Consider the following 23,457-nt stretch of genomic DNA (forward strand, 5'->3'; position numbering starts at 1 on the left):
GTCCACCTGTGCCCGGGGACAGTGTGACCTATAGTGTTTGTTCATTCATCTGAACTAAAAAGATGGATGCCAGCTGCGTGGGGAAGCAGAAGGTGACTGGAAATGGTTGGATTGCAGCCTCCAGGCTGGGTGGATCAGCCATTTAGAGTTCCCCTTTTTTTTTTTTTTTTTTTTTGCCACTTTTCATGAACCCCAAGTCTCAACTTACTGAGGTGATAGAGAAGTCTTAATTTGGATAGTCTTATTCAGCATTATTGTGTGGGGGCTATGGGACATATATACTGGATTAATGATTTTGATGTCACCAATAAATTAAGTTTTCTGCACCAGAGTGGTCTCTGGACCAGCAGTGTCAGCGTCCCCTGAGAACTTGGAAATGCAGAAGCTCAGGCCCCATCCCAAACCTACTGAATCAGAAACTCTGAGGTATGTGCCCCCTCCCCTGCCAGCTGTGTTTTAATAAGCCTTCCAGTAATTCGGACATACTCGAAAGTTTGTGCTGTTAGTGATAAAGCAGCACTATCTAGAACTTTCTGCAGTGAAGAGAAGGATCTATATCTGTGCCGTCCACTGTGGTAGCCACTAACCACTTGAAATGTGGCTTATGTGACCAAGAAACTGAATTACGAATTCTACTTAATTTCAACTAATTTAGATTTAAATTTACTTCCTTTTTCTTTTTCTTTTTCTTTTGTTTTCCTGTCTTAACTGTTTCATCTAGTTCCTTCGCCCCCTCATCCTCTCCCTCTGGTAATCATAAATCTGATCTCTTTTCCTGTGAGTTTGTGTGTGTGTGTGTGTGTGTGTGTGTGTGTGTGTGTGTTTTAAGCTTCCACATAAATAAGATTATACAGGTTTTGTCTTTTTTTGTCTGACTTCATTTAGCATATTGCCTTCAAGCCCCATCTGTGTTGTTGCAAATAGGGTTTCCTTTTTATGGCTGAGTAGTAGTCCACTGTGGGTGCATAGACCACATTCTCCTTGTCCGTCTGTTGGGGGACACTTAACACTGCTTCTGTGTCTCGCCTGTTGTGACTAATGCTGCAGTGAACATGGGTGCAGGTACTTCTTGGAGACAGTGATTTCGTTTCCTTTGGATACGTACCCAGAGGCGGAATTGCTGGGACATACGGTAGTTCTAGTTTTAATTTTTTGAGGAGCCCCCGTGCGGTTTTCCATGATAACTGCACGTTGGAGAGTGTAGCCCCAGAGCATACCCTGCTACTTACCGTTGTGTGCATAAACTAAGGTTTTTAAAAATAAGTCCTTGGTTGTGGAGTTGCGAATTTTATATCCCAGAACCAGATGCTTCTAAAGGGAGGGTACCGTTGCTGAAACAATCATTTATTGAGGTTTTCCTTCTGGGGGAGGCAGGCGATGTTGCTGGTTATGGGGTCTGCTGTCTCTCAGGGTTGGAAGCTCTGGTCTCTCCGGCATGTCCCGCGAGTACGTGCTGAGGCTTCCTGCCGGACAGAGCTGCTTTCCAGCAGGTGTCAGTGTAGGAGGTTAGCCGAGTCCCCTTCTGGCCCAGACTCGTGAGCCCGCCCAGGGACTTGGGCTGCTTGTTGTGGGGCTGTCCCCAGACCGCAAGGACTGACCGCTGAGTCTGGGTGGCACATGCTTCTCCCACGAAACTGGAATAACGTTTAAGCTCTCCACTGAGGAGCCTTGAAGGGAAGGAGGGTCTGAATCATTGTAACTGCCAGAAGATAACATGAGACTGGTCTGTGGCCATAGCTCCTGGGGTGGCAGGACCCCATCTCTGTCCCTCTGCTCTCAACCCAGAGGGCTTCCAGTGGTCATGTGATCCTGCGATGAACACAGAAGGAGACATTTAGGAGCCAGAGGACACCTGAGAGTGACTGGGGACCTTTTTCTCAGCTGCAGCAACTGGAGTCTCAAAATTAAAGCGGTCGTTTTTGACAGAAAATGATCCTAAATTCTCTGTCATAAGCCAAGTTCTACATGACTGAGCTTCCTAATTGAGGGCCCCATTTGTTGCATTATTTAAATCCATATCATTGATTTTTGTCATCCAGCTCTTTTTGAGAATCAGAGACTGCTAAAGCCAGGTGGGAGAGGACTTCGAAAGGGGCGTCGTGCAGCCCGGACTCCTGGGGTCACACGTGACGCCACCTCCGTTTTCCTCATGAGCTCAGCTGCTGGTGGTGTGCAGACTGTGTGGGTGTGTACGGCTGGGGTCACGGTTACAAACAGGACAGACTGATGAAAAGGAATGTTGCCAAGGCGTAACAAGGAATATCTTGAGGCTGACTGTTCACTTATGTTTTAAAATACTTCATACAGGGGCTCCTGGGTGGCTCAGTGGGTTAAGCCTCTGCCTTCAGCTCAGGTCATGATCTCAGGGTCCTGGGATCGAGCCCCGCATCGGGCTCTCTGCTCGGCAGGGGGCCTGCTTCTCCCTTCTCTCTGCCTGCCTCTCTGCCTACTTGTGATCTCTCTCTCTGTCAAATAAATATATAAAAAAAAAATAAATAAATAAAAAAATAAAATAAAATACTTCATACAAATGTGTCACGTGGAGATCTTTGAAAAATTTTCACCGGAGTATTCTGACTGGGGACATGCTACTCCCGATTTTTTCCGTAACAGCTGAATTTGTTCAAGTCACTTGTGTACATAATTCCGTTCTTGGACACCTCATCTTGCTAACTGGTTATTTATTTATTTGTTTGTTTGTTTTGGTGGACAGTTTTATTAGAATTAGTTTGTTTTTCAGACACTAGACCTGTTTCCATTTATCGACTCTGATACTCCTTCTTTGGTAACTTACTTTGTTTAAATAGCTTGCCTTTCTCATCTTATCTCAGAAGTCTTGAAATGCTAGGTGTTAAAAGTGGGATCGTGTAGACGTCACAAGCATTTTCTCAGTACTGGTTGAGAGAGTAAATGCTGTCCCATCGAAGGTCTGAATGTTAATTTCCCCTGCTATTTACTGTGGTCAGGTAGGGGGAGTTCCATAGTGGAGAGAGAGTAGGAGCTGTGTAATATTTTACCCCTGTAGCTTGAATGGAGTCTTAAACACAAAATTCACATGCATACAAAAGGCAGGGAGAAGTTGAGTAAATTGAATGTAGGGTTATTGTTTGTGTCCACAAAACAAAGCCCTAAATCACATTTAGCATAATTTGTGGTCTTAAATTGGACTGATTTAGCAAAGAGAGTGAAATAATCTCTCATCCTGTCAAAAAGGCAATACCTTCAGACCAGCATTTAATTGCATTGGCAAAGTAACTTTGGGAAGGCAGGCAGTAATTCTCGCTGCATTATTCTTGGTTTGTGGCTAGATTGAGATCATCATTTTCTCCTGGTTACACTAACTTTCCTTATTGCTCTTCAAAGTAATCAGATGAATGCCGTGAGAGAAGCTTAGTGGCAGCTGGAGGGTGAAGTGGGGGAGAGGGTGAGGCCCCTGGAGCGGGCCAGTGGTCATCGTCAAGCTGTGTCTCACACACTTTGCGTTCTAAGGAGAGAACAGGTAACATCCAGAGACTCAGCAGGCACGAGGAATCGGTGTTCATTTACTCATAGTGAATACTGTTCATTCGCCGGAGAGCGTGTTACTGACTACACACCTAGGAGTGTGCTTTTAAGGCCAAATTGTACAGATAGGGCTCATATGCATTCCGGATGGTGTCTAAGAGTATAGTTTCTGGAGGTGATTTCCAGCTGCCTCAATTTTCCCGTTAAAACCTGTCCTTTTATCTCCAGCCCCCAACCAGCCACTTCAGTAACTAATCCACGCCTTGCTCATTTTCCATCTGGACCACTGCCACCTCCCAAGTGTCTGGATCCAGACTGATTCATATTCTTCACAGTCCCTTCCCCCGGCGAAAGCATTTCTCTTGCCTTTTTACCAAGCCTTCTTTCCTCTAAAAGAAGTCAGGTCACCGATGCCTTAGACATTTTATGAGCTAAAATTGAGGACTCGGAACTGTAATGAACAGTGCGCCTGTCCTCTTTACTTTTGTTCTGCTGGGACTTACCCACTGGGGTTCCGGCAGTGGCTACCTCCTGAAATAGTTTCGATGTCTGTTTGGAATCTGATGCATACCTGTGTAGTGGCTCGAAGCAAAGGGGCTCCCAGTTTTTCCCAGTCTTCTGGAGCACCCTTTCCTGCCCCGAGGGTGCCGTTGGCATGGGAAGTAAATTACATAAGACGTGACACTTTCTTGTGCTGGACCCAGGGCCCATGTCAGTGGTGTGGGTAGCCTGGGTCGTCTCAGTGGGAGACTTTACATGAATCATGGACAAGCTGATGGCCCATGACACATGTTTGTAGAAGACTGACTCAGAGACTGGGATACATAAAGTATCATCTGTTGGGAGTCTTTCTGCTATCAATGGAGAGTTTGTACTTTTAAGGTAAAGATGCCTTTGGCTTTTACTTCGGTATATCCAGGGAAAGAAGACTCTTAGGCTCTCACTGGTTTATTTTAACCTTTGATCTTTATGCTAGTATTCATATCATGCTTCTGAGTTGGTTTTTCATATTTCTGTGTAATAACAGTGCATTGATCTGTTGCTAATCTGATGTAAACTCTGTGTGTGTGTGTGTGTGTGTGTATTGATCAAGGTGTAAAGGCCAGAAGCCAAAATCATAAACGAGACAGGTTGAATATTTTATCCTTTAATGTTGAACTTACATTGTGATTTAGTGCAGTGTTAAGAGAACAGCTCTTCAGATATCCGACTATTGAAACAGCTTGACGAATGTATCATCACCCAGGAAGGATCTGGAATTTGCAGTCTTTCTTCTGGTGGAGGTGCAAAAAAAAAAGAAAAAGGAAAAAAAAAAAACCAACAAAAAACCAACCAATCTAACAAAAAAAACAAAGGAAGCAGTTGTGCTTATAAGACATTGTATGACAATAATACAAGCATTTGTGCTTGGGAACACTCCCTTACGGGCTGTTTATGGCACTCTCAAATTCTCTTTTGCCCTTTGAGGGAACATTTCCATTTCTACTCTACTGTAGAGTTACTAACCTAAGAAAAACCCACAAAAAAATAAGACTTGTATATGTGAATCAGATGGTCATATTCAAGTTTCATCTCTCTTTCCTGAGAAAGAAAAACAAAATGTGTTGCTGGCACTCCTTGCGAGGCACGGGGCCCTGTATTCACACTCAGCAACTTTGTTTCCGTAGTGGTGCCACCAAACATAGCAGAGCTGAAGAATTTGGAAGTGCTCAACTTTTTTAATAACCAGATTGAGGAGCTGCCCACACAGATCAGCAGCCTTCAGAAGCTGAAACACCTGAACTTGGGGTGAGTATGGGTGGATGGGGAAGGAAGGGAAGGAAAGGAGGAAGGAAAGGGGGGTACAGGCTGTGGGGGCAGGTGAGAGTGCGTGTACTGTCATGAGGTGGGAGCTGACCTCCAGCTTTTTTCTGTGTGGCAGGTTTTTAAGAAAAGTTTTATTGTTTTAATACTTCTTTTCAGTGGCCTGCATTAGTGCCATTCTATTAGAGAAGTCATTGAAAACCAAATTGTTGGTACCATAAGGGAGGTTTTTTGTTTTTTTTTTTTTAATCATAGTTTGTTTCCAACAAAATTTTATTTCAGTTAACATGGACCAGGAAGGGACTCATTTGTGTAGCATTAACTGTTCAGAGCGGTTGTAACGTGGTTGATCTTTCTCTCTGTGTTAAGTAGAATTCGTTTACAAAAGCGCCTTCCTTCTCTGGAGGCAGGGAGGATCCGCTTCCGAACATGCCTCATTGATTCTTAGAGTTCTCTTATATAGCGCAGAGGTTATAATCCTCTGTCTGTCTGTATGTGAAGGTGAAGAGAGGAGGTTTGACTCAGCCGAGGTGGCCGAACCAGGCAGCAGTGAATAATAATAATACCGTCTATCGCTTTACAGTTTTCAAAGTCCTCATGCCAGTGTTTGACCCTCTGAACGATTATGAGGGAGGGAGGGCAGGCATACTGCTTTCGTTTCCAGGAGAGGAAGTCAAGCCCCGTGTGAGAGCTTCAGTGACTCACTCCTGGTGCCCCTGCGCTTCGCGACTGAACTAGGTAGAGAACCCCGTTATCCAGGGTCCGCGGCCCTCCATCGAACACCACAGACGTCCCCAGAACTTGGGCTCCCGAATTCCAGCTTCCGTGTTGTAGCTCGTAGATGCAGTTGCCCACGCATGCTTCATCTGCCGTGTGAAGCAGGATATCCGTCAACCGATAGCCATTACATGCTCTGGTCTAGTTAGTGATTTACATGCAGCGGCGATACAAGCTGGCCACGTGTCTATCAATTTAATAGGAAGCAATCACCAAAAACAAAATAAAATTCTGTTATTCATGGAATGATTTTTCAGTCCAGCTCCTTCTTTCCACAGGGAATTTGATGAGACACTCATCATGTTCACTCAGGTTAAGAGATAATCTTGGAAAAATCCATGAGCATTCTTTTTCCTGATGTCTGAGGGGAAGTAGAGCTTAAAAGGGGGGGGGCGTCACTTAAATCAGATGACTTTCCCCCCTCCAAATACGGAGATTGTACACCCATCTTGCAAAGCAGAAAAGAAAGGATCCTTCGCTTACACCTTGTTTTGAAAATTATTAAGTCCTGTGTTTTAATTTGTGTGTAAGCCCAGAAGCTAAAACTAGATGTATTTGTTGGTCATATAGATTAGATATATTCCTAGGGTGCCTGGATGGCTCAGTCGGCTAAGCATCTACCTTCAGCTCAGGTCGTGATCCCAAGGTCCTGGGATCGAGCCCCACATTGGGCTCCCTGCTCAACAGGGAGTCTGCTCATCCCTCTTTCTCTGCTCCTCCCCCCTACCCCTACTCATGCTGGCTCTCTTTCTTCTCTCTCTCTCTCTCAAATAAATAAATAAAATCTTAAAAAATAACTCGTTACATTCTCATTGTTAATTTGTGGATTCATGTATTTAACGAGTTATTTATCTGTAAGGCATTAGGAGTAGTACCTGGTGGGTAGTAAACAGCATGTAAATGCTAGCTGTTATCCCCAGCACCGTCATCGTCATCATTTTATTTACTATTTCACTGCAACCTGTGTCAGGGACCTTGCTCGTGTTGGGGCTCAGTGGCGAAAATCACAGTCCTTGGCCTTAAGTCTGGGGCAGAGTGGGCTGTGGAGGAGCCAGAGTCTGTGAGGGGCCGCTGACGTGCCTGAGGTTGTCTCAGGGCTGTGGAGAGGGGTTGGGTGTTCCTTCACAGGTGAGGGGTTCCTACAGGGGGCAGTATTTGAGCTGAAACTTGATTCGGAAAAACAAATTTGTCAGATGCAGAAGCAGAGGGAAGGCATCTCAGCCTGCAGGAAAGACCGGATGAAAAGCTCAGAGTATCACACGTTCCAGGAACTGCAGGCCGTTGAGTGTTGCTGAGTGTAAAGTGTGAGGCAGGGAGTGGGAAGGGAAGGGGGAGGTCCACTGAAGAAGCATGAATGTCTGCTGTTTAGTTACTGAGTACTACCTGAGTGCCCAGCGGTGGGTTAGTCACCATCCTGGGTACCAGCCAGCCAGCCTTTAGGGAGCGTACATCACAGCTGGGAGACAGACGGTAAACACACGTCTGGAACGGCAGGGACACAGAGGCTAGTGAAGGACCCTGTGTGCCAAGGAAAGGGGCTTTGATTGTGTCCTGCTGACCATGGAGGAGTTTTCCCAGCAGACGAGCAGCTGTGAGAAGAGGTTGGATTTTTGTACAGAAGGTCATGTGGAGAGGAGCTTGAGGTAGGTAGGGCTCGAGGTCAGGAGACCGACCCATAAATGTGCTGGAGATGGGTGTTCTAGGCGAATGAGGGCAGTGACAGTGAAGGTGGGGGTGGGGTTTTATGTGAAAGATGCCTAGGAGGTAAAATTGACAGGATGGTAGCTGATGGCATGGGGTGATGCCTAGGGGTGTATCTTGGGCAGCCGAAATGGAAATAAAGACAGGGATGGTTGTGCAAAGAACATCACGAGCTTAGGTGTTGTTAGGTTAGGTTGGAGGCACCTTAGGACAGAGTTACAAAGTTTTCTGTTTCTTCTTTTTTTTAAACCAAACATATCTTAGTTCCCTTTTATCTTCAGAGCTGTTTGCATTTTTGGCTCTCAGTATTGTATTGATTGTGTAAAGCTTTCTGTATTTAATTACATAGCTGTATAGATGGGGTTGTCAGAGTTTGAACAAAAATTCTTCGTTCTCTGGGAGAATGGGAGAGGAATTAACATGAGTTTCAATAAAAGATATTTCTGTCCTCAAATGGCATAAAGAATTATACCTACATAACCCTGTGTAAGGCAAGTCATAGACAGAGGAGTCCTTAGACTAAGTGGCCCAAATAAAAATATACACACCAAAAAACTCAACACCAAAAAAGTAAATAATCCAATTAAAAAATGGGCAGAAGACCTGAACAGACATTTCTCCAAAGAAAACGTCCAGAATAGCCAACAGACACATGTTCAGCATCACTCATCTCAGGGAAACACAAATCAAAACCGCAATGAGATACCATCTCACACCTTTCAGAGCAGCCAAAATCCAAAAAGTCAAGAAACAACCGGTGTTGGTAAGGATGTAAAGAAAAAGGAACCCTCCCTCGTGCGCTGTTGGTGGAAATGCAGACTGATGCAGCCTCCATGGAAGACAGTATGGAGGTGCCTCAAAACTACCCTGTGATCCAGTAATCCCACTCCTGGGTATTTTCCTAAAGAAAACTAAAACACTAATTTGAAAAGTTTTATGCAGCCCTATGTTTATTGCGTCATTATTTACATAGCCAAATTATGAAAGTAACCCAAGTGTCCTTCAGTCGATAAATGAGTGAGGAGTAAGAGGTGTATATACACACAATAGAGTACTGCTCAGCCATAAAGAAAAATGGACTCTTGCCATTTGCAAAAGCATGGATGGACCTAGGGAGTGTGATGCTAAGTGAAATAAGTCCAAGAAAGACCAGTACCATCTGATCTCACTCATGGGGAATTAAGAAGCACAACAAATGAACAAAGACAGAAACCAACTGAAAAAACAGAGTCTTAACTAGAGAGAACAAACTGATGGTTATCAGAGGGGAGTGGAATGGGGGGTGGGGGTTGGGTAAAGTGGGTGAAGGGGACTAGGAGGGTATCTGTGGCGATGAGCGATGCATGACGTGTTGAATCCCCGTATTTCACACCTGAAACTGATGTAATACTGAATGTTAATGCTACTGGAATCAGAGTAAAAATTACGTATATACACAAAGGGCACCCTACAGCAGAGCATTTGGGCCACACATATGCAGATTTTGAATAACGTGCTCAACTAGAAGTTGTTTTTAAAATTTTCTCTAGTATTATGTGTTTATTCTGATGATGGCCAGACCCGAGAGGAGTTTTAGGCCCTCTGAATAAGTCAAGCTGCATTATGTTGTTAATTCTTGAAACGTGGCTCCTTTTACAGAGTTAATTTCCCCAAAATATAAAGCCTCGTCAGCTGTTTGTTGGTGAAATGTCTCTGAGATAATCTGACTGCCGAAGCAGCATGGCCAACTCTTCTGGAATAATTTTTGACGCAGTGAGATGCTGGAGCTCATCTTGTGAAATTTAGAAGTTTTCACCAAGTATGGAGCTGAATGTTCATAGATTTGGATTTTTTTTTTTCTTTTTTGGCTAAGTGTAGGAACAGGTCACTTGGCTGTGAGAAAAATTACTACCTTTAGCTAAGAAGGTTTTATTGAAGCAAGAAGAGCGTGAGAGGACCTCCAGCAGTCGGAACGTTCCAGAAGGGGAAATATTAAGTAAGGCCCTTCTTGGCTTGTGTAAAAGAGAAAGAAAAAAAGATGCTGACCAGCCTTCAACTATCCGGTTTTATAAATTTTTACAAATTTCTACATTACAGACAGTCACTTTCCCATTCTAGAACACACTGGGAAAATATCCAGAGGCAGTTGAGAATTTATATCATTATGGTACGAGTGTGCCCTCAGTGACTTTGTGAGCACTGGAGTGATGTGAGAGTCCTCTGGCAGCACACAAATAGGAAAACCACTCTGGATAGTTCAGGCGGCCCACAGCGGTCTTCTGCTAGGGTGAGCTTACCTGTTGGAGGCTGAGGCACAATGTTTCTCAGTGACTTCCTGAAAACTGATTGTAGTTTCAGCTCTCGGTTCTTAAGAGCCATTTGCAAGCCACAGATCTTTCTACTGGGCTTCAGATTTTTCAGCTCTCTTCCTCCTGCCGATCCTGCTGGGAAGGTACGGCTGTCCTCATTTTGCAGTTGAAGAACCCTGACTCACTTCTCCGAGGTCACCCAGCTAGCCATGCAGGAGCCGGACTGCTCCTCTCACCTTGCTCTGTTCTGCCCCCGCCTCTGCTCTAACCTCTCCGGGGAGCCTGGGAGCCAGGAGCACCCACCCTGTCCGAGGGGCCCCGGGAGCAGTGGTCCCCTGCGTGCACATGGAGGTGGTTGGAGCCCCCGAATGTGCTAGTGCCCAGGGAAGCCGCCAGTGGGCCCTGCAGCTCCTTGCTTTGTTTGCAGCCAGTGGTACTTCTGGACCCTCGTCTGCGTTTGTTAAAGGGAAGGCTTCCTTTCTGCCTGCCGGTTTAGTGAGCTGCCTGCTGTCGCTGCTGCTGGCTGCATGGGTGTTCCTGACACATGGAGGGGATTGGTGTGTCCCTCGAGGAGAAGAACAACTTTGAGGCCTCCAGGAGGTGGCCAGTGTCAGGCTCGCTGTAGGCTGGAGAGTGGCTGGATGTGCCCGAGATGCCTGCTTCCTCTGAGGAAGGCTAACCCAGGCTTTCCTGCGCGTTACCTTCCAGACATCTCCTCCTGTGTTTGGAAGGAAAACCTTGATTGGTGATTTTCGAGAATGGGAAGCTTAGAACAGTATTGAAAGAAAGAAACATACTTCTGACCTTTTTCCACTATTTTTTTCTTGCAACTTACTCAGCTCCTTGCATTGGAATCTCAGGATCAGGGTGCCTTTGCCTCCGTGGGGGGCTGGGTGCTCTCAGATAACCTGTCACCCCCACCGGGTGAGTCAGAAGTCCTTGTTACTGTATTCACAGCAGAATTAAATATACTTATAAGCACTGACCTGCCTGTGTTACATGAAAGTTTTGGTGACTCAGGTGAATACTTGATACAGATGTGCTTCGCAGATTGTAAATTGGTAGAAAATACCAGTTGTTGTCATTGCCACAAATGGTCATGGAGGTTATTTTATTTTTACTTTTTTTAAAGATTCTTAATTATTTATTTGATAGAGAAAGAGATAGAGTACAAGCCCGGGGGAGTAGCAGGCAGAGGGGGAAGCAGGCTCCTCACTGAGCAGGGAGCCCGATGTGGGGCTCCGTCCCAGGACCCTGGGATCATGACCTGAGTTAAAGGCAGATGCTTAACTGACTGAGCCACCCAGGCATCCCATTTCATTAAGTATAAATTTAACCAATGACTTCTCTACCCAAGAGGTAGAAATTACTTTTCACTTGGTTTCCTCTTGTGCCATCAGCTCTTTCTTGTGCAACAGGGCTGGTGGGTGGTTAGCAGGCATGGTCAGGATTGTATCTAGTATGAGAAGGCTTGAGACCTAGAGTTAGTTTAGCATCACAGTCCCTCTGACCTTTCAGTATCTGTGAGCTTATATTAGATGAAAAACAAATTTTTTTAAATCCTCTTTTAAGTATGCCCCAAAGGAACCACATTAAGAAAAATAAGGGTCTGGGGGCACCTGGGTGGCTCAGTTGGTTAAGCATCTGCCTTTGGCTCCGGTCATGATCTCAGGGTCCTGGGACTGAGCCCACATTGGACTTTCTGCTCAGTGGAAAGCCTGCTTCTCCCTCTTCTTCTGCTGTTCCCCCTGCTTGTGTGTGTGCATGCTCTCTCTCTCATATAAGTAAATAAAATAAAAAAATAAGGGTCTTAAAGAAAATAAGAGAATAACAGGAAATATATTTTCTTTAGATTTCACTGAAGATACATATATATATTTTTGATTTTCTGTTAGGGTGAAATACACATGATGTGAAATTTACCATCTTAGCAGTTGTTAAGTCTAGGATCCTGTAGCATTAAGTTGCTACATTGTAGTATTATAGCATTAAGTTGCCCTACATCACTGGGCAGCCAGTCTCCAGAAGTTTCTTACCATGCAGAACGGACTCTATATCCATTAAACAACAACTCCCTGTTTCCACCCTCCACCCCGTTACCTCCCCGTCCCTCCCAGCTCCTGACAGCCACCCTCCTGACTAGAGATCATTTGGAACATGAGTAATTGCAGAACAACAGAGTGATTTTCCCCCGTCCCATTGTGGGGGAATAAATAAAATAAAGCCAACCATCTGAAAACTACAAAGCTTACTCTGCATGTTTTGAGGAATTATTGTTGCCACATACCTGAGGAAGTTCTCTGGAAGGGCAGATACTTTGCGATGATTGAAGTTTCTCTGTAACACAGTGAGCGTCACCATTGCAGAAAACGAGGAGCCATTTTCAGATGTTTCGTAACCATTTTCAGATGTTTCATCTGACTGCAATTCCTGTGTTGGTTAAAAGAACATTAAGTGATGGTGGAATCACGGCCTCTTCTAAGAGCTTTCCGTCTCTCACATTCAGTTCTTAGGCCTATGACACAGAGATGATGTGAGTATTGTCTGAACATATGTTTTGTGTGTGACGTCTTGGATTTTTTTTCCCCCTCATCACAGCATGAATAGACTAAACACTTTGCCTCGAGGATTTGGCTCTCTCCCAGCTCTTGAGGTCCTTGATTTGACTTACAACAACTTGAATGAACATTCTCTTCCTGGAAACTTCTTCTACCTTAGTAAGAAACTTTTAATTCTATAAATCTCCTTAAAATGGTACTTTGCGTTCTGAAAGTGAAATTTATTCGCCTGGGCCCCAACTCCAAGAGAAATTATTGGACATATATATTTTTTTCTTCACACATTTCTTTTGAATATTCCTTCATAGCTCAGCAGTATGTATATTTGATATATAGTTATCTGACACCATTGCGCTCAAGTGGACTTAGTAATGTCATATTAACTTCCAGATGGAGATTATGTACCTAAATGAGATCAAGTCTCACATTTAGCTAAAGAACTTGACTTTCTTTTTAAAGAGCATGCCAAGAAAATACGATAATGCCTGTGTCCTCCCTTGTTGCTGTTAACGCTTTGTAATCCATTTCCCCAAAGATATTCCAACCGATTATTTATTAAAAATATCCCTTTATAAACCAGTAACAGAATTTTTTTGACATTTCCAAGCAGGATTCTTGTTGTAAGTGTTTTAAAAAGAGGTAGTCTCTTTTGTGTGTAGTAGGCAATCAAACATGGAGAAATCGTTTGTCACAGATAAACACACTTTATCTTTTCACCTGTATTCTATGCAAACAAATTGCTTGCTGCAGATACTCATAAAAAATGAGGAAAAACTGATTTTTTTCTGAGAACTCACAAAATATTTAGGAAAGATTTGCTTTCCTTAAATGAGTGTTCTGCTTCTCCAAATAGTGACACGTATGGCATCCAGCAATTCTGAATTTTCTGAGCTCATCTCCAAAATTTCATTTATAACCTTATGCATATTCTCATTCCCAGACTTTCTCAAGCACATGAAGCCAATTCTAAAATATTTTCTTGGGCCATAAAGGAAATGTTGTTGTGTATATTGACACAGAGTTCTGTCAAATTTTAAAACATTAGAATGTAATTGAATACCTGTAAGCAAACACAACAGACATCGGACCATCATCTCCTTTTTGGTTAGGGATCAAAAAGATGCCTTAGAATGTTCTCCTTCCGTAGTTTGGGGGTCATTTTATCGCTGTGTAATATTGTGAGCAAATTTCTGATCGCCAGTATTCTGCCTGAGTTAGGGTTTCTGTAGTTTTAAACGCCGTGTCATCATGTTCGCTCTTTTTTCTTCATTTATTTTTGTTGTTAAGGCTAGAGAAATAGTTAATAATACTTAGTCTGATTACAGAAACAGTGACCTGTGTTATGGTCTTCCTCACCCGAAAGCCTTTTAGTTATTTATTTTTAACAGAGTTGCATTTCAGTGGTAGAACCCCTTTGCCCTCAGCATCGATACAAGTGTCACTGGTTTTCTTGGTTACCCTTCGGATGCAAAGTGTAAATATGAATCAAATAATAGAAGAAAAACCGCGATCTTTTTTGAAAGCGTCTTGAAACCCTGTGCCAAGCACTGCTGGTGCCCAGAGTTGTTAATTGCGTCAGTCCTCTTGGATATAGATGTTTTCCTGAACACACCAGCCCCACAATAAGCCAGTAAATCTAAGTTTGACCTGCTTCTTCTTATTGTGAACCCTAGGTGTGTCACAGGCTTTTCACTGAGCCAGGGTTATTAATCAAAGCTGACTCCCTCGTATTGATCAGACCTCAAATGGTTGGATTCCGTGCCACCCTGTTTATACATTGCTGTTTAATTTGCAGCCACCCTGCGTGCACTCTATCTAAGTGACAACGATTTTGAAATCCTGCCGCCAGATATTGGGAAGCTCACAAAGTTGCAGATAGTAAGTAATTTATCTAAATTCTTAGAAAATCAATTCACTTCTGCAGCCCTTGTAGGAGTGGAATCAAGTCAATTTGAGCAGGAGTACAGTTTGTTTTGCGGGAATCAACCACTCCTGCTGCTGTATCTGATCCATCTGCAAGCACTTGTAAATAAATTGAAGGGACTGAGCCTTCAGAGGAGAGGGGGCACGGGAAAGGACGAGAGTTGCTGTTGAGCGCGTCTGTACGTGAACACTGTTTTGACAACTCCTTGTTTTCTTGTATTTAGCTCAGCCTTAGGGATAACGACCTGATCTCGCTGCCTAAAGAAATCGGGGAGCTTACTCAGCTTAAGGAACTCCACATTCAGGGGAATCGCCTGACGGTTCTGCCCCCAGAACTAGGTAAGGTTGCTGGTGAATGATCTTAGTTCCGGGGTTTAATTGATTACAGTGATCCGAATGCGGCCATTCTGAACAACCCTTGCTCCTCCTGGCAGGCACCTTCCACCGAGGGGCCCCTTTCTTGTCGTTTCTAGTAGCACTTGTCCTTGACCAGGGCGCAGCCATTACAGGTTGACGTGTCCCGCTTCTCCATTCAGGGCCCGAGAAACTGCTGAGGGGGGGGTCCGCCAACTCAGCCCCTGTGCGGTGTTGGGGGGTGGGAGGGGGAAGAGCCCAAGGTTAGTAGTAATGGTCTTGCCTGGGGTCCCTCCTTTGCTAGCTGATGATCTTTAAAATTTTTCTAATCAAACTGCTGTTCTTACTTTTCTTCATCTCTTAATTTTTAATTTCAATCCTTTGAAAACGTGTACCGCCTAGTTTAAGTATTTGTTACAGCTGCGTGGAAATACCTTTGCTCGTCGTGTCTGTGGTTCTCCACTGACTCCGTCTCCAGTGGAAATTGTTAAATATGTTCCAGCTGGGAATCCCCTGGTCCTACTCCTGGGGCGGGTGATTCTTAGCACCGTCTACCCAGTCACCCGGGCCAGGGTGGGCTTAGGACCTCTCTCGGAAAAAAACATGCAGGCGGGCTAGCCCATGGCTGAGGCTGTTCTGCCCTTCTGGAAAGGTCTCGTGTGCTCGTGCAGACACTCTGTGTCGTCTGACTTCTTCAGTCCCCTGAACTATATTGTCCCTCAGACTATGAATATTTGTGTTTCTGCTTCAAAAGAGCTTAATTTAATTTATTATTTAAGATTTATTTATTTATTTATTTATTTATTTGACAGAGATCACAAGTAGGCAGAGAGGCAGGCAGAGAGAGAGGGGGAAGCAGGCTCCCTGCTGAGCAGAGAGCCCGATGCGGGGCTCGATCCCAGCACCCTGAGATCGTCACCTGAGCCGAAGGCAGAGGCTTAACCCACTGAGCCACCCAGGTGCCCCTAAAAGAGCCTAATTTTAAAGAACACATTTAACCCAGAGTTCTTGGAGCAAGTACCTCATATGAGTCTGATGGTACGAAAGAGGCCAGTTATTAAAAATTGGAATGCAAGCTCCATGAGGGGAGGGTGGGGTTTACTATCTGCTCTGCGCTCTGTCCCCGTGCCTGCCCCGTGCCATGCTGCAGGTGGGTGCTTGAGGAACGAGTACTGGACAGGTTAATGAAACAAGGGCCTCCGACAGTGAGGCACTGGGATGGCCATGCACAGCCAGAGTTTGACATCTGTCTGGTGCAGTGCTTCCAGTGAGGGAAGCCACAAGCCACACTTCTAGGTGCTCAGTACCACGTGTGGCTCATGGCTGCCCTGTGGGAAAATGCAGGTACACAAAGTTTCCGCCAGCTGGCATGTTCCGTGGGGCAGCACTGGTCTAGAGGAAAAGCATTCACATGATTTCTTAGGACCGACGTAAAGTTTCAGCCCCTGTTCCTCCATCTCCTCCAGCTGCTCTGTTGTTGTGAATTGTCTAAAGGAATTTGTACTGAGTTCAAGAGCTGAGAAGTAGAGTAGCTCAGCATCTTCTCTTCACAGAGTTGCAAGTGGACACATCTTCCTTTAGGAGCAGGCTAAGGGATCAAGAAAAGTTCTCTGAGAAAGTTTTTAAAGCAAGAAACTCCTTGTCAAAAGAAAGAGTTTGTACAGTGATTCCTAACCCGAGGGGATAACATTAATAATGCCTGGGGGACTTTTGCTTCTTCCCTGAACTACTGAATCAAAATCTCCATGCCGAGACTGACTTTTTTTTCGTAAAGATTTTACTTTATTTTATTTATTTGAGAAGGAGAGCACATGTACAAGAAGAAGGTAGGGGGAGAAGGAGAGAGAATCCCAAACAGGCTGAGTGCCAAGCACTGGGCCCGACGTGGGGCGTGATCTCACGACCCTGAGATCACAACCTCAGCCAAAATCAAGAGCTGGACCGACTGAGCCACTCAGATGCCTCAAGACTAATTCTTACATAATTTGGAGAAGCTCACTCCATGCTTCTGGTGTGCATCCTTGGTTATTACGACTAGGAGAAATTGTTCTTTTTTTTTTAAGTGTGTTTTGTCATTGTTTTGTTTTGCAAGCAAAGAGGCAATGTAGGGCATTAATCAGGGATTTCTATCAGATGACAGTTTGTTAGAAAAATAATCCTGGGTGACCACCTACCTATGTACTTACATATTTTGAAATCTTAACTCACATTGCTTATCCTATTTAAATATGGCTTCTACTCATGGTTATCATTTCTGTCGAGCACTCCAATAATAAGTATATATATATATACACATGTATATATATTTTTTTATTCAAGAATAGAATTGAGGAGAAAGTTACTAAATGACTTTTTTTTTTTTTTAAACCGCATGTAGGCAGGCTTAATCTCCACATCTGTCTGGTGGCAGCTTTCCCTAATTACAGGCAAATACTTCGCTGGAAGTAAATGATAAGCCCCTGGGAGTTGCTGTTACAAATCTAAACTAAAGATGAAGGCAGATGTATTCTTAATTTTTGAATGGTGATTTTTTTTTTTTTTTTTTAAGAATCAAGAATAATATATATGGCGTGGGAATATAATAATAGCTATTGTAATTGCCAGCACAGATGAAGGCGTCTGTGATGAGTGCTTTTCTTGCTCTATCTCCCGTAATCATAAGCTGACTTTTTAGAGGTAAGAAGACGAGGGGAGGGGCACCCATCGGGGCACAGCTAATAAGTCACAGAGACTTGATTTGAACCCTGTGGGCCTGTTCTCCGGGCCAGGATTCCTAGCCACTGTGGTGTTCTCATCTCCATTCGGTGCCCACAGAATGATTCCCAGAAAGCGGTTTCCAAGTGTGACTAAAGCCCGTGCTGGCCGGCCTCCCCAGGTGAGCAGGAGAAGAGCTGCTCCAGCATGGCCGTCATGTGGCCAGCTGGGCTGGTGTGTCAGCAGTGGGGCCGTAATCACACTGCAAGGTGCAGAAGAGATGCCCTGGGTGACACAGGTGCTCTAAAGCTAGGCCGTTCCCAGGTGTGGCGTTGTCTCTGCGGTTCTCCCTCCCACCCCATCCCCCCTACCCCGCTGCCCAGGCGCTGTCCCCTCCCGTGGCCGTCCAGCCACAGCGGGGATGTTTTGTTTTGACTTGTCCTCCACGGCTATGGTGAGCCTCCAGAGCTGCCCTGGCTGGCTGATGACTGACTAGAGACCGATGAACCTGAAGTGGCTTCTCTCTGTCACTAGAGCATCCTGGGCTGCAGGTTGGCTCCTGGGTGCATCTTCAGGTGCGGATAATGAGCTCTCCCCTGTGTGTTCGTATTTTATGTAGCGGAAGTAAGCGAAGTCCGTGCTTCTGGGATTTCTGAGAAATTTCCTTTAAAAATAAATTTGGAATTTAACAACTTGAAGCCTTATTGGTAAGACTATTTGAACCAAGCACAGGAATCCAGATGGCTTAAATGTGTTGGGTCTAAAATGTTCAGGGACACAGCACAATAAAGTCAGGGGCTTGGCTGAAATTTTTTCTATGTAATTATATTACTTTTGTTGTGACTCTCTGAGTAAGTTACTTTATCTGTTGTGTCTGATTCCTAAACAGTAATGCCCTTGATTTGATGTTGGTCCATATACCTATAGCAAATTAGATGCAAACTGGGTCTGTCATTCCCCCATTCATTTTTTTTTCATTCATTCAGACATTTGTTAAGTTCTGTGTTAGGCCAGGTCTTATCTCCAAGGAACTTAATTTCCAGTAAAGTAAAATTCACTTATTCGTCAACTGTTTATTGGGTCCCAGCTTCATGCTTATTTCTTGGAGTTATGAGAAGGGAGACACCCCTGTGATCCTGCCATGGGGGAGGATGGATGCGTGGATGGATGGAGAGCATATCAGATGATAAATGCTCTTTGAAAAACATTAGCATGGAAGGGAGTGTCCCAGTGGGGGCGGGTGATACTACTTTGTTATAGAGAGTCCCAGAGAAAGCCTCACTCATAAGCTGGTGTCATTTGAGTAGAGTCTTAAATGAGGGAGGGAGCTTTCCTGGCTGAGGGAACAGCAAGTGCAAAGGTCCTGAGATGGTGGGGTGTAGAGTAATAGCATGAATCACGTGGCTGGAACAGTGAGGAGGGGGGTCGTTGGAAGACATGAGCTCAGTTAGGAAGTGGGACTAGATCCCATGGGAACTTGTGGGCATTGTTAAGGACTTGGGCTTTTGCTCTGAATGAGGTGGTGTGGCAGTCTGAATAATGGCCCCCAAAGGTGCCCTCGTCCCAACCACCAGAACCTGGGCATTTGTGATCTCGCATAGCAAAAGGACTTTGCCGACACGATTTAGAATCTCAAGGTGCAGAGATTATCTTAGATGACCAACATGAGCCCAGGGTAATCACGTGGGGAGGAGAGGGGCTGGTCATGAGTCGAGTTGTGGATATCCTGAATTTGAGATGCCTTTCGGATGTCTCATTGAGAAAGGCACCTGGACAGTGGGGTGTGGAGTTGGAAGAGGGAGACACATACAGCTGAAATCCTCTCCTGAGCCTGTCTGAATCCCAAGGTCCCTTTGGGACCCATATTTGCAGCAAGTAGTCAATCTCTTCAAAGGAACATCAGTGTGACTAAGTGAAGTTCCACCCAGTTGTATTTAGTGGAAGCATTAGTGAATGGAGTGGAGAAAAGGCCTGCATTGCTAGGGAGGACGGAAGGGCACGTGGCCGGACCAGGCCTCCGAACAGACGGAGCACTGGAGTGGATGACAGCTTCGTGCTGACGTCGGAGCCGGCGGCTCCCTGAGCTGTCCTCGCTCCCTCTTTTGCGTTCGCTCTCCTGCACGAGACAGCTGTTGCCTTATGAGCTGAAGATGTGAGTTCTGTGTCTTTACGTGGTCTCTGCTAAATTGTCCAGGGTTCAGTGACTTGCTCTTGCTGGAATCATTTCTGGTTTCTTGGCTTCTAGACAGACCTGGGACCTTTCCCCCTGCATTTGTCACCCAGGTAATTGCCTTTAGAGAAGGGAAGGACCTTGGTCAGCTAGGCATGCAGCAAAGCAAAGTGGTTTAGATGTTGGAACCGATCTACAGGATGTAAGCAGACCATGAGAGGGATGTGTGCAGGGCTGCGTACACCTGGGGCTAGCTGGCATAGCATCCTGCTTTGTATGCCAGGAATCAATGGTATTTTTTATTTCAGAAATATGAGAAGCATATGTATCCTTTCTAGCCTATTTGTGGAGAGTGGAAACAAATACTCATTCTGTTCAAAGAGTAAGTGATGTCAGGAATTGAGAATTTTCCTGCAATTGTAATTCTGTACAATGAACAGAATTAAGAAAGAGGGGGCGATACCAGTCTAAAAATCCTTTGTGTTATACTTCTTAATCCTTTTATTTATGGGAGTTGAGGAGCAAAAGAAAAATGCTTTCTTTAGGGAGACAGGGAAGAAGGAAATATGCAGTATTCTTTTGGGTCAGTCAAGGCCCAGATTTTAAGTGTTTTGTTGATTATGTTTTGTGTTATTTTTATTTAGTTGCTTCCCAGTTATCTTAACCAGAGGTTTACAAACAACAATGGCACGTGTTTTAACGTGTCCTGTAGAACGTAGAGGCTTGGGTCTTCATCGCCAGGCGAGGGTTCAGTGCTTTGTGGCTTTGGACAACTTATTCTGCCTTCTGCACCTCATGTGGAGTGAGGCTTGGAGTAGTCCCTTGGCCTAGTGTTGTTCTGGGGATAAGAGCAGTCCACATCTAGAACTTAGCCCTGTGCCAGGAATAAGTACAACTGCTCAGTAAGTCCTAGGTCAGTGAACGTAGGTACACAGGTGTGTGTGTGTTACACATACACACACACACGGTGAATTTTATCCTATATAAAGCTTTGACTACCTAGGGGACAGTTTTCTGAAGCATGGCGGTTGCCCACGCCCCACCTGTTTGACAGGGAGAAGCACCCAGAGAGGAAGAATGACTGAGAAGATCAGAAAGCCAAGGTCTCCAAGGCACATTGATGGGTTGGTTTATCCTGTGGGTAGAAGAAAGGCTGTGCTCCAGCTTCCTGTGTGGACGGCGAGAAGCAGCACAGGAGGTCTGTGTGGGGAGGGGTGGTTCATGCAGGGGCAGAGTGGGGAGTGGAGACTGAAGGCCCAGGGGAGCAGGTCCGCATGGCAAACACTCGGGTGCGTGAGAGGCCTGGCAGGAAGTTAGGGTTTCTCCGCCGTCCATTTAGTTCAAGGGTCACCATTTTAACAATAAACTTGTAATTACACAAATTACACTGCAAGGTGGGACGAACTCCTGCCACAGTCCGTGATAACTATACCAGGCTAATCCAAGGTAGGACCACTGGCTGCTTTTTGTAGTTGTTGTTAAGATTTATTTATTTTAGGGAGAGGGAGAGAGAATTTCAAGCAGACTCCACGCTGAGTGTGGAGCCTGATGCAGGGCTCAGTCTCACAACCCTGAGATCACAACCTGAGGTGAAACCAAGAGCCGGTGGCTCAGTTGGCCACGCCACCCACTCAACCCTTGGCTGCTTTTGCTTCACGTCCATTCTAGGATGAAGTAAAATCTAAAAATACAGCATTTTATAAGGGGGAAAAGGCTCTCTGGATGAAATCCTCACAAAGACACATACCTCTAAAGACATAATAGTTCATCTGTGACATGGTTGCCACGTGTCTTGATACGGCAGTTTAGTAGAGCAGTGACTGGTGAGTCCTTACTTTATGGAATTACAAAGTATGCTGCTTGTAAAATTGAATTGGGTAGTTGATCATAAACATGTTTTCAAAGTGACTTCAAGGCCAGGTAGAATTACATAAATACCTCAGCTTTTACATGAAATGTAACTTACAAAATAGTTTCATAGACCTTAATCTCAGTTCTGTAATGCAGGCAAGGAAGGCTCTTGGGCCACATTTTAAAAGTGGCAAAACCAGGGTGTCTAGGGAGATTGTGACTTGATTAAAGCTATATTACTGACATGGCTTGATCCTGACAAAATCAGATTTTTAGTTCAGATCTTTTGACTTCAAAAATAAGCATTTGGGAACGCCTGGGTGGCTCAGTTGGTTGGACGACTGCCTTCGGCTCAGGTCATGATCCTGGAGTCCCGGGATCGAGTCCCGCATCGGGCTCCCAGCTCCAAGGGGAGTCTGCGTCTCTCTCTGACCTTCTCCTGGCTCATACTCTCTCTCACTGTCTCTCAAATAAATAAATAAAATCTTTAAAAAAAAAAATAAGCATTTGTCTATAGAAGATGTGGTGTGTATGTACGGGGTTGGGGGGAGTATCCTGTAGCCATAAAAAGGATGAAATCGTGCCATTTGTGACAAGAGGGATAGAGCTTGGGAGTATTATGCTACGGGAAGTAAGTCAGACTGAGAAAGACACACACCATATGATTTCACTCACATGTGGAATCTAAAAAACAAAACAAACAAAGAGCAGAATCATTTACACAGACTAGACTGATGTTTACCAGAGGGGAGGGGTGGGTGGAGATAGGCAAAATGGGGAAAGGGGAGTGGGAGATACAGGCTTCCAGTTAGGGGACCTCCAGTTGTGGGTATGAGAGGGAATATGGTCGGTGGTACTATAGTAGTGTCTTGTGGGGACAGATGGCCGCCGCACCGGTGGCGATACTGTGCACCTGAAATTTCATGACACATTGTGTGCCAACTCTACTCAAATAAAAAAAATTTTTTTAAAGAAACTTAAAGAACCCCCCAAAAGTATTCCTCTAAATATCTATCCTTAAATATATCAATACTGAAACAATTAAATCATTTATTGTTAGATGACAGATTAGAGTGAGTCCAGACACTTTAATTTTTATTCTGTGAAAAATAAAGAAAATGCCAGGACTAGAAAAATCATTACCAAACATTCAGTTTGGGCTGGAATTCTATTACATGCTCTTACATTTTATTTCTGTGTTAATATTCTTTCGACATACTCCACAGAAATATTTCCTATTCTTTGATTCCCATGGTCTTAGTTGATAATCAAAAATGATTCCAGTCAGTCTCCTACATGATATTTTTTAACAAGTTCCATTTTATATATTTTATTCCAGTGAATTTTTAACCCCAGAAAATGCTCTAAGTGTGGATTTTAAAAATCCTCAGCGAATTCTATTTCTGCCTGGTGAGTTACTGCCTTAAAAGGGGTGGGGAGTTACAACACATAAAACGTTTCCATTCTGTATTATAAATTTCAGGAAGCCCACTGTCAGGTTCAGTGTGATTGAACATGTACATCAATCTGTGTTAACTCCAGCTGGTGAGGCAGGCCACTGTTTGCAGTGGGCCATTCTTTGATTTAATAGGACACTAAATGTATTCTTGCCCTGGGGGAGGGGGCGGTGGTACAGAGATTCCAGATTTCTTTTTTTTTTATTCGAGGCATATCTGTAACTACAGTTCTTATCACCTGAATACATATATAATATCTTATGTTTATATAGCGTTTCCCCTCCAAGCCATCTGCTAGGTATTATATTATTCCTATACTAAAAAAAAAAAAAAAAAAGCCACGTTATACTAACTTAGATCTGAATGGTATTGTACAT

General features: G+C 44.4%; 1 protein-coding gene across 3 annotated transcripts in view; it reads left to right on the top strand.

Annotated features, from left to right (window-relative positions):
• The window catches only part of RSU1 (Ras suppressor protein 1), a 186,130-nt gene that overhangs the window by 43,879 nt on the left and 118,794 nt on the right, over window positions 1-23,457 (top strand). For all 3 annotated transcript variants that reach the window (XM_032880907.1, XM_032880906.1, XM_032880905.1), the window contains 4 exons: window positions 5,172-5,292; window positions 12,672-12,790; window positions 14,427-14,509; window positions 14,779-14,893. In XM_032880907.1, coding sequence (XP_032736798.1) covers window positions 5,172-5,292; window positions 12,672-12,790; window positions 14,427-14,509; window positions 14,779-14,893 — 438 coding nt within the window. The remainder of the gene's footprint in view (window positions 1-5,171; window positions 5,293-12,671; window positions 12,791-14,426; window positions 14,510-14,778; window positions 14,894-23,457) is intronic.

Source organism: Lontra canadensis, unplaced genomic scaffold (genome assembly GCF_010015895.1).
Source record: "Lontra canadensis isolate GAN:19392208 unplaced genomic scaffold, GSC_riverotter_1.0 scaffold72, whole genome shotgun sequence".
Lineage (NCBI taxonomy): Eukaryota > Metazoa > Chordata > Mammalia > Carnivora > Mustelidae > Lontra > Lontra canadensis.